Source organism: Aquarana catesbeiana, linkage group LG02 (assembly GCF_042186555.1).
Source record: "Aquarana catesbeiana isolate 2022-GZ linkage group LG02, ASM4218655v1, whole genome shotgun sequence".
Taxonomy (NCBI): domain Eukaryota; kingdom Metazoa; phylum Chordata; class Amphibia; order Anura; family Ranidae; genus Aquarana; species Aquarana catesbeiana.
In genome coordinates, this window is record NC_133325.1 from 157,432,802 (window position 1) to 157,444,737 (window position 11,936).

Here is an 11,936-nt window from a genome sequence, read left to right on the forward strand (position 1 = left end):
AAATTACTATTTTTGCACATAAACATGGCAAGCAGATTAGGCACAAACATTCTTGGCCAACCTCCAGATAGCATTTATTAAGGGGAAATTAACACCAAAGTATAAGGTACACCTATCATATTCAACCCCCCCCCCCATGGGCCATTTCTAACATTATAGGGGGGGGGGTTGGACAGGTAACCCTCTTCACTTCATTGAGAGATGAATGCCTAAATACAGGGTATTACTTGGAACAGCCCCTCCTTAGTTACACTATTGGCAGCTCACTGGACAGGTAAGAAGTGTCATAATACAAAGATATAAAAACACACTGTACACATTTGAGGACATTTGGACATTATGATATTACCTATCAAGATAATAATAGAATACAAAAACTTTAAACAGTATCATTGGAAAGTATACAGGCAGGCCCTTGCACTACATGCTTTGGGGAATTCATCCATACATCTGACCACAAAAGAGATGGGTATAGTGTGTATGGGTTTGGCAAAGTCAGCAGATAGATGATTGAGGATAGATAGAGAATTGGTATCAGCTGACTTAGCAGTTGGGGGGAGGGAGGGTTTAGAAAAATGATTTGGGGACACTACAAAAAAGCCTCTGGCACTCTGCCTGAATTTAAAGCACAAATCAAATTTCTAAACATTTTAGGGGGTGTTTGGGGTAAAGCACTACTATGGAGCTGATAAAATACATTGTTAAGTGACTACATGAGGTGAATATAGGGCCAGGAGAGCATGTTGGGGAGGTAAGTGAAGACAGATATGTATGAAGGACTTAAAAAAAATTACATAAAAATCCAGCATGAATGAGGACAAAGGGGACATTCATAGCATATTACAATCATGGTAATTAGGGAATGAGGAAAGAAATACAAGATATTATCAAACATTAAATACAATAAAATGTGATATTAAAGGATAAAAATCTTACCTTCATATAATCCTTCTGCAGGACCTGGATGATGGCAGAACAGGTCTCTGGGATAATGATCCCCAGAGCCTGGGGGGAGATGCCTGTCGAGAACTTGAGGTCCTGCAGGCTTCTCCCTGTCGCCAAGTACCGCAGGGTAGCAACTAGCCTCTGCTCCGGAGTGATGGCTTGCCTCATGCAGGTATCCTGCCTGCTGATATAGGGGGTCAGCGAAGCCAGTAGACGGTGAAATACGGGGTCCGTCATCCTGAGAAAGTTCCTAAAATCATCAGGATTATTCTCACGGAGCAAAGGCATATGAGAGAACTGGTCACGCTGAAGCAACCAATTCTTGGTCCATGAACTCCTCCCCACCCTGTTCATGGACTGGACTTGTGTCAAGGTCAGGACCCCAACACCAAGCCCCCGCACAGCACGAACTCTACGAGGAGTACGTATACGCAACATGGCTAGAAAACGGTCGGCTCCTCAGAACGAAGTAACATAACGCACTGAAGAACAGCAAGGCCTGTGAAGAGCGAACTGAAAAACAGTAACGAACGAACGAGAACACAATGACTACTTAAAGTCACGCGGAACTTGCTTGCACGCACTGAAGAGCAGATACAAACCCACAAGCACAAACTGAACCGCAGAAAACGATCTGAAAGCCACGAGTCTGAAAAAGCGTGAATCGTCTCTCACCAAACTTTTACTAACACGAGATTAGCAAAAGGAGCCCAAAGGGTGCCGCGCTTGGTTCTGAACTGGCCTTTTCTAGTCTCGTCGTACGTGCTTGATGTCACCGCGTTGTTGGCGATCGGAAATTCCGACAACTTTGTGCGACCGTGTGTACACAAAACAAGTTTGAGCCAACATCCATCGGAAAAAATCCTAGGATTTTGTTGTCGGAATGTCCGAACAAAGTCCGACCGTGTGTACGGGGCATAACAGTGTAAATTTGCTGCCCCCTCAAAATAACCCAACACACAGCCATTAATGTCTAAACCGCTGGCAACAAAAGTGAGTACACCCCTAAGTAAAAAGGTCCAAATTGAGCCCAATTAGCCATTTTCCCTCCCCGGTGTCATGTGACTCGTTAGTGTTACAAGGTCTCAGGTGTGAATGGGGAGCAGGTGTTTTAAATTTGGTGTTATCGCTCTCAATCTCTTATACTGGTCACTGGAAGTTCAACATGGCACCTCATGGCAAAGAACTCTGAGGATCTGAAAAAAAGAATTGCTGCTCTACATAAAGATGCCTAGGCTATAGGAACATTGCCAAGACCCTGAAACTGAGTGGCAGCACGGTGGCCAAGACCATACAGCGGTTTAACAGGACAGGTTCCATTCAGAACAGGCCTCACCATGGTCAACCAAAGAAGTTGAGTGAACGTGTTCAGCATCATATCCAGAGGTTGTCTTTGGGAAATAGACGTATGAGTGCTGCCAGCATTGCTGCAGAGGTTGAAGGGGTGGGGAGTCAGCCTGTCAGTGCTCAGATCATACGCCGCACACTGTATCAAATTGGTCTGCATGGCTGTCATCCCAGAAGGAAGCCTCTTCTTAAGATGATACACAAGAAAGCCTGCAAACAGTTTGCTGAAGACAAGCAGACTAAGGACAAGGAATAACTGGAACCATGTCCACAAACTTATTTGGTTCATACGGTGTCATGCGTGTGTGGCAGCAACCAGTTGAGGAGTACAAAGACAAGTGTGTCTTGCCTACAGTAAAGCATTGTTGTGGGAGTGTCATGGTCTGGGGCTGCATGAGTGCTGCTGGCACTGGAGAGCTACAGTTCATTGAGGGAACCATGAATGCCAACATGTACTGTGACATATTGAAGCCGAGCATGATCTCTTCCCTTCAGAGACTGGGCAGCAGGGCAGTATTCCAACATGATAATGACCCTAAACATACCTCCAAGATGACAACTGCCTTGCTAAAGAATCTGAGGGTAAAAGTGATGGACTGGCTAAACATGTCTCCAGACCTAAACCCTAATGGGCATCTGTGGGGCATCTTCAAATGGAAGGTGGAGGAGCACAAGGTCTCTAGCATCCACCAGGTCCGTGATGTCGTCATGGAGGATTGGAAGAGGACTCCAGTGGCAACCTGTGAAGCTCTGGTGAACTCCATGCCCAAGAGGGTTAAGGCAATGCTGGAAAATAATGGTGGCCACACAAAATATTGACACTTTGGACATTTTCACTTAGGGGTGTACTCACTTTTGTTGCCAGCAGTTTAGACATTAATGGCTGTGTGTTGTTATTTTGAGGGGACAGCAAATTTACACTGTTATACAAACTGTACACTCACTACTTTACATTGTAGCAGTGTCATTTTTTCAGTGTTGTCACATGAAAAGATATAATAAAATATTTAAAAAAATGTGAGGGGTGTACTCACTTTTGTGAGATACTGTAAGTTCCTCCCTACAACAATTAATATATGTAAGCGCTGCCAGAGAGAACGCGGAACCTACTACATATTTTCTAGGTCATGTGCCAAAATCACTGACTTTTGGAGGGAAGTTCACCGAATAGTACAAAAATTTACAGATCGCATAATGCCACATTCTTCCTCCTTCACACAAACGACATTCCCGAACGCATCTACAAGAAATCAGTGATACGTCACCTTCTTGATGCAGCTAAAGCTTGTATTCCACTCCACTGGAAATCCCAGCACCCACCAACCATTGACTTATGGCTCAAAAAAGTTGAAGTTAATGACATCGATAAAATGGAGGACCTCATCCTAACAGGCCAAGACAGACAAGGCACATACTCCAAAACATGGCAAATATGGAGCATATTTCAATACTCAGAAGAGGGCCAAGCTCTGAGGAGGAGCCTTGGATATTTAAAAAGCACACAAGTTAGCCATAAACTCTACTGTGTACGCAAATCGACATACTTTAAAAAACAACGCAACTGAAGGACTCAATGGATCCATGTTCGTGAACCCTCTCTCCCACCCACCCCGCCCCCATCCTTCTGTTGCCCCTCCCTATTTCTACCTACTTCTGTCTCCCCTAGTTTTAGTTATTTAGAAAAAGAAAAGGGATCAAGTCCATGGGACTATAGTACCCTTATGACTCACACTCAAATGCAAGGAAAAACCAGTATGAGAATGGGGACTACATGGGAGACCCACAAGAACTAACATACAGTAAGTTCTGACAAAGAATAACACTGCATCTTCTATGCCTTCCCTGTCTGTACTAACGTGAAACGTGATGCACAGTGACACTGAATATGATTATGCCATGTAACCCATTCTCATGTATATATGTTTGTATCCCTGTTACCTTTATTACGCTGTTATATTGCGGTCCCAGTGGACCTCTTTCCCAACATAAATAAAGGATTTAAAAAAAAAAAGAAAGCAGAGCTTTGGGAGGGACATAAAAGGTCCACCCACTACAGGCCGCCTGCAGAAAATGATGGGATGGGGGTTGAATACAAAACCACTCAGCCTGTACAAGATGAAGGAGAGCAGCAATGACCGGTCTTCATTACAGGAAGCTTCTACACAAAGGCAAAGTTTCACAATAAATTACACAGATCTGGAAGAAATTCAAAGGACACCAAGATTCAAGTGTAGCCCCAAACAGGATATTGTGCTAAACCTGTAGGTAAATAGGAAAACCAGAACTTTTGCTAAGGGGGAAAGTGGGTATTGATAATAAAGTTGACAGTGCCTCCACCCAGGATAGGGCCTCTGTGAACAGCAGGGCTTCCCTTCCTGGGAAATTACAGATTTTACAAACTGTAAATTTGCTGAAAGTTGGCAACCCTGAACCATACATATATAGATGCACATGAGTATGGAAATATTATGTGCTTTATATAATAAAAAAATTATAATAGTACATACAGCCAAGGTACAAATAGGTATTATCAACAAGGGGCCCAACAAGAATCCTGGAGTAATTGTGCACATTTACCTGGAGATATACATGCGCATATATATATATATATATATATAGATATAGATATATCTATATCTATATCTATATATATATAGATATAGATATATATATATATATATCTATATCTATATATATATCATTTTTTTTTTAATAAAGATTCCTCCAGACTAATTTTGCAATAAAGTTCAGTTGCAGGGCCCTGAGGATGATCACAATGCTACGTTCGTCTTGGTGTTAGAGACCTGAAGACAAGCTCAGCAACGATGGGGAAATTATCCAACCGTTGCCCAACCAGCCTGCAATGCAGCTTTTTACCTACAGAAACTGTGATATGGCACTGGAACTCAGAGTCAGCCTATCTGCTCTTTGTCATAGTCACTAGAAGCTTCTAATCTGTCATGCAACCGGACCTCCAACTACCAAGTGGCCAGTGGATGCCTAACCTGGCTCTAGTCTATGTTGGTTATTGAACCCTGATCTAAAACTAGCTAATGAATCTCAGACAGGAAGGGACAGGGTTAACTAAAATAACAGGAGCTGTATATAAACGCTATTGCAATAAACAGGTACCACCTACTATACTGGAAGTTGACCACTACATACATACAGTAGCACAAACCTAGCTATCTCACACTGTGCATGTGAGATAACAATAGAACAGAGATACTCTGTCTGTCACATGGATTCAGATACACACTCAAGAAGCTAAGGGCAGCTGCCTTTAAACTATTAGAACTTAGAAATATTTGCAAAATAGTCTCTGCTGCTGGTCTAGGTGAAGTACAACAGCAGCAACAGCTCCTGTATGTATAGCATGTGGTTCAGTTCCTCTCTCTCTCTCTCTTAACTTCTGCAGAGACAGGAAGTGATATACATAAATAAATCAAAGTACAGCCACTCACAAATACAGACAGTAGAGGGTAGCAGATCCCTACAGGTTAATTTATGGCCATTTCGGCAACAGACCATTTGTGCGCTTGGGGCATGTGTAATAAGAACACCTGGCTCACAGTCAGCTTTTCAGTTTAACCTAATGGTTTTCACTAGGATAGAGAAAGGCTTTGTGCAGAGACCATTCTTTTCCACTCATCATCAAAGTGGTCAAACTATGTTATTATGGACCTGGCTTTGGACACAGAGGCACAGTCATGCTGGAACAGAAACGTGCCTTCCCCGAAAGTTTGCCACAAAGTTGTAAGCACACAATCGTGCAAAATGTCTTCAGATTCAGAATACTTTAATAATCCCAAAAGGGAAATTTTTAGTAGTTTAATTTGTAGTTTTACAAGTACCATTGTTCGTAAGTACTGAATTTATTTTGAGGTGTGTCCTTATAGGTATGTGTCATGGGCATAAGCCCATAAACCTTTATTTATAAATGTAATTGCTCTTTTTATCCTGGAATGTCAGTGCTTCTCTTCAAATGTAATTGTCAGAGTCAAAGTGTGGTGGTTGCAGTTCAACTATAACAAAGTCTATTTTATTTGCATGTCTGATTTATTTTGATATTTTTTTTAATTCAGTAGTTTTTTTATTCTTTTCATAGCAGTACAAGTTATACATTTATGCATACATTTTATTCCAGATACATAATCTTTCTTCTAGCATTCACCCAACCCAAAAAAAAAAAAAAAGAGTATACAGAATTTGCAACATCTTCTGCTTCCTATCCACACACCTTGACAAGGGAGGAGAGAGCAAGTTATTTATTTTCAGTGTAACATACAATGTAGTGAAATGTACGCATGTTTTGTGTTTTGGTTAATGTACCTATATATATATATTTTTTTGAATAATCTTCCAGAGGAACATTCTTCTTCATAAGCTCTGGTCCACACTTCCTGATCCAGAAAATGATCCGGCCTTCCCTGTTAATCCAACTATAAAGAGAATCAAAGCCAAGAAGACATAATCAGGAAAAGGAATACTCCCTAGCATGCACTCATAAGAAATGTAAGCAGTATTTAAGTGTCATTGGCTCACATACTATTATGACATGCAGTTGTAGACAGCTGCCCCCCTTAAACTGGGGATATGCTGTAAAGACAGGATGCTGTCAGCAAGTGCTCCATTTTTTCAGTAGGATTTTTAAGTGATCTGTTTATCATATATATTTAAATACTTAAATGAACTTTATTGCTTGGATTTCAAGTTACATAGGAAAGATAAATAAAAAAATGATTCCTCCATGTGCTGTAAATAGTTAGAAATTTCTGTTTCAAGCTGTTTTTTAGGGTTTGGGTTCGATTGATACGGTTCATAATGCTAGACTGTTTAGTTTATGCAATATACTGTAACTGCCATTTGCAGATAGCTTGTGGATACAATCCATAAGCCCCCTTAGACCTATGCTTTTATTATAAATTGGTCAGCTGTTGGCTTTATATGATGCCCTTTGTTTTCCATGTTCTCCTTGTTTTATAAAAGAAAAGAAAGGTTAATTAAAAAATTGTAAAAATAGTTAGAAATTTTCTCTCAGACCCGAATGCCTTTTATGTTGTTTTTTTTATTATTTTGATGACTATGATGAGCCTGAAATAGATTTTGCGTTATAAACAAAGTTGCTGATAGAATATTTGTTGTCAGTTTTTGGTTATTATAAAAAAAGTTTATTATAAACATTAGATTTTTCTATTCATTTTTATCTACAAAATGAATGTATACATGTTTTTGTTTTTTGTTTTTTTTAAGCTATTTTCTGTTTGCTAATTACAACAGTGTGCATGTGTTTTCAGAATTTTGGGCAATTTGTCTGGAGGAACAGAGGCAATAAACCTGAGGGCTACTGGATATTGGAGCCTGGATACTAAGACACTATGCACACCAGCATTTTTTTCTGCTCATAGAAGCTAAATAGTGTTATCCTATGTGTCCATGAAAATTTAGGCTATTAGCATTTTTTGAGCTTCAGCTTATAGGAGCAGAAAATAAATTGTTTTTGTAGAGTTTCTTGAACGTTTTTCCAACAGAAAGATATGCTGAATGCTCTTAACTGCTACTAAAATGCTACTAACAGTTTGTTGGGTTTTTTTCTTTTCTTTTTTTTTTTTTCTTCATGTACTGCAAAAATACCAATAAAATGTTAATGCTCCTAACTACTCCTAAATGCTTCTAAAAGCTACTAGAAGCTGGAACAAAAAATGCTATTATCAGCATTTTTTACCCAGTGTTTTTTGGCATTTTTTTAGATTATAGTGTGCATGGAGCCTAAATGAGTGCACATGCCAGAGAAATGCTGAGTAACCCCTACAAGGGTAATTCATTTGTGCAATATTAACTTTTCACTTCATAAAAGTGGGCAAAGCAACCTTTAAACAAAAATTTTGGTGAATGCACTGTGCCCTCGAAAGAACTACTTTTGACCTAATTCCCACTAATTTTATTTTTTTAATGCAGCAATACAACGAGTCACATGTACAAGCAAAGAAATAAATAATTAAAGGCTGATGACTTTAATACAAACTAACTAGCATTGAAAAATAAATTCACACTGCAGTTAGATTTCAATCATTGTATTATATGAAATTGTGAAGAAAATACATTGTGAATAAAAATATACAGTATTTATTATTCAAATATACAGCCAATTAGCTACATGAAAGGCATCTACTTTCCAAAATGGGAGTAATTTGGGGATGTTTGTACTGCCTTACTATTTTAATTGATACATTTCATAACAGAAATCAATGGAAACTGGGTTTTTTTTTTCGTTTTTTTTTTTCTTTTATATAGTAAAGAAAACAGTGGTTATCAGATACCTCAAAAGAAAGCTTTTATCTGTTTAAAAAATGATTAAAAATTCATGCATAAATTATTCATGCAGGTATTATCAGCAAAGGGCCCAACAAGAGTCCAGATGGAATTGCGCACATATACATACCTGGCTATATTTATATAGTTATTAATAACGATGCCTTCACATGAATGTTGCTGCAAAGTTCAGTTGCAGGGGCCCCTGAGGCTGGTCGCGATGCTGCATCTGTCCTGGTGTCAGACACCTGAAGACAAGATCAGCGGTTAAGGGGAGATCCTCCAACCATTGTGCAACTGGCTTGGAACGCAGCTTCTCACCAGCAGAAACTGTGGTGTGGCACGACCTCAGAGTCAGATTATCTATTCTGCATCTTAGTTCCTAGCAGCTTCTAATCTGTCATGCAACCAGACTTCTAACTATGACGTGGCTGTTGGATGCCTAACCTTGCTCTAGCCAATGCTAGTTATTGAGCCCTAAACTAAAATTTGCATTAGAATCCCAAATCAGAAGGAACAGGGTTAACTAATATAAAAGGAGCTGCATATTAACTCTATTGCAATAAACAGGTTCACCTACTAATATACTGGTAGGTGACCACTATACACATACAGTAGTACAAACCTATCTATCTAGCACTGTGCATGTGATTTAATAACAACAGGGCAGAAATATGTCTATCACAAGGATTTGAATACACACTCAAGAAGCTATGGGTGGTTGCATTCTAACTATTAGAGCATAGAAATATTTGCATAATAGTCTCTGCTTCTAGTCTGGGTTAAGTACAGCAGGAGGCAGCAGATACGTGTATAAGGTGGCTCAACTCTGTCTCTGCTTCCTGGAAACTCCCCTTTATAGGTATCACGGTCCTCCAGTCAGTGTTTCTGACACAGCTAGCAGGAGCAGGAAGTACCTGTCTATAACCAACTAACTCTGTGGTAATTATTAAGTACAGCCAGTAGAGGGCAGCAGATCACTACACACTTCCCTTGGTGAAATCTTTGGCTGCTTTTACACTGAGGCGCTTTACAGGCGCTATAGCGCTAAAAATAACGCCTGTAAAGAGCCTCTCCTCTCACTCCAATGTGAAAGCCCGAGTGCTTTCACACTGGAGCGGTGCGCTGGCAGGACGGCAAAAAAAGTCCTGCAAGCCGCATCTTTGCAGTGCTGTAGGAGTGGTGATTTGCCGACGGCTTTAACCCGGCCGAAAACCTCTGCATAAACGATGTTAAAACTCCGCTAAAAATAGCGCTGCTTTACCGCTGACGCCCCCAACGCCCCAGTGTGAAAGTAGTCTTTAGGTTCCATCATAGGCAACACAGCATGCATAGTAATGGTACATTTTAAGAAAATGGTGTTGCCTTTTCTCCATTACAATGGCTTGCTAAGGAAAAGCAATATGTTAGTAGCAAAACATGTCGGGTGAGGCAAAACAGGGAACATGTTGATTAAATTGGAGACTGCTCCTCCCCAAGCATGATACAAGTGTGGCTGAGTGATAAACTGGGGGTCCCCCAAATTATCATAAGTCAAAATAGGTGAATGTCTGACTGTCTGTCCTCTCCGCACTTCCTTTTGAAGTAATCCTGTGTTTTCAGATGCTGAACTAGGACAAAAGAAAGGGATGGTACTTCCTGTGTGGAAGGACAGAGTCCCTGAGCAAACATGCTTATTAATTGAGGCACAAACTTTGGAGATTCAGGGTCCAGTGGCTGTCTTTGAAGAGAGAGTACTGTTGAGGTATAGGCCCCAAGAACAGTCCAATCACTCTCACAGATATCAGGAAGCTTAGGTGAGATGTCTGCATGGAGCTGGGGTGAGTTGCACTCTGAAGTGTCATCTGAGCCATCTTCATCACTGACTTGAGGTATAGACATCAAATAATTTCTATTTCAGGCTTTAAACCTACCTGTGGGTCCTTTTTTTTCTTGTACATTGGGACAGTGGGCTATTAGTTCACTACTGTAAAAATTTATTTTTGCTGGCCAGCTTATGTTTTCCACATGCTTCCAAATTCCGTAGCAAGACTCAGTAATCTGGTTTCATATCTCTGTATTTCACACAGAGATCAAAACTTCTTTTTTTTTTCTTTTTATTTACTTCAGCTGTGCTTTCTTCAGCTAAACGGTAAGACTTGAGGGTATCTTTCAGGGGAGCCACATATTGGTAATGACTCTGATGACTAATACCATTGGTGGAAACTCCTACAAGGAGGTCAATGGGCAATTTAAGTTCCCTCCCGAACATCTGCCAATGTGGGAAGAATCCTGTACTCTCATGCCCGGTGCTGTTAAAAGCACGGACCATTGCTTTAACCCTGTGCCTCCAGGTATGCTTGTTGTCTAGCATAATAAACAGGGTTCTGTTGAATCTCTCAGGGAGAGCATCTCCCTAAGGGTGAGAAGGGGTGGTCTGACTTTTGTGAATGTCCAGCAGCCGAATTAGCTCTTTAATTAGCTTAATCTCAAAATCTATGCCCTGATCTGAGTGTAACCTGTCAGGTAGGCTGTATTAGATGAACTACTTCTCCCAAAGCACTCCCAAAGCTTTAGTGTATGGGGTAAAGTGGTTGGTCACTACAGTACATTTCCAATTACTCTTGAATCACTGTCAATGCAGAGAAAACCTATACAGACTAAACCCATCGAGCCAGAACTATGTAACTGCCCATTTGAGCAGCTCAATCTGGCAGGGCTTTTCTCTATAAACATCCAAGGCAACATCTACATAGGCTAATCATGGTATCTCTCATCTTGAAATTGTTGGTTATGTGATAAGAGATGAGGAACTGAGATCTTTAGTAATGCGGAATTTAGCTTTACTTGCATAGGACAACAGCATACATGTGTGAAAACAGAATTACAGCAGAGAGAAAAAAAACGTATTTTATGTGCAGAATATACAAGCATGTATAAACACACAGACGCTAGTATATCACTACAGCACCATCTATAGTTCGGAGTGCATAATACATGCTGTTGCATTTTCAACAAGATCATCTTGAATTAGGCCATTTTCTCAGGTCCCAGATGACCATGGTGAACATGCAGACTTCTGAAGACCATCTTTTGCAAACAATATGGAAAAACCAGTTGTTGTCTCCCAGGGTGGTTAAGATATGATACCACATATTAGAGCAGTCCTTTGTCTATCTTAACCCCTTCCCACCAAGTGTACGCAGATGTGCGTACTCGGCTTTCGGGGGTTATACCGGGATGATGCCCGCAGCTGCTGTTATACCGGAGGAGCGGGAGGGGACGCCCTCCCTCCCGCTGCCTCCCGCCGCTCTTACCGGGCCTCCCGTTCTATCGATGACCAATCTATCTGC

At 40.6% G+C, this 11,936-nt stretch overlaps 1 protein-coding gene across 1 annotated transcript in view; it reads left to right on the forward strand.

Annotated features, from left to right (window-relative positions):
- The window catches only part of LOC141127340 (E3 ubiquitin-protein ligase TRIM7-like), a 130,276-nt gene extending 123,481 nt beyond the window's left edge, over nucleotides 1–6,795 (forward strand). Inside the window, exon 8 of the mRNA XM_073613675.1 lies at nucleotides 6,659–6,795. Coding sequence (XP_073469776.1) covers nucleotides 6,659–6,766 — 108 coding nt within the window. The 3' untranslated portion in view covers nucleotides 6,767–6,795. The remainder of the gene's footprint in view (nucleotides 1–6,658) is intronic.
- Nucleotides 6,796–11,936: the final 5,141 nt, after the last annotated feature.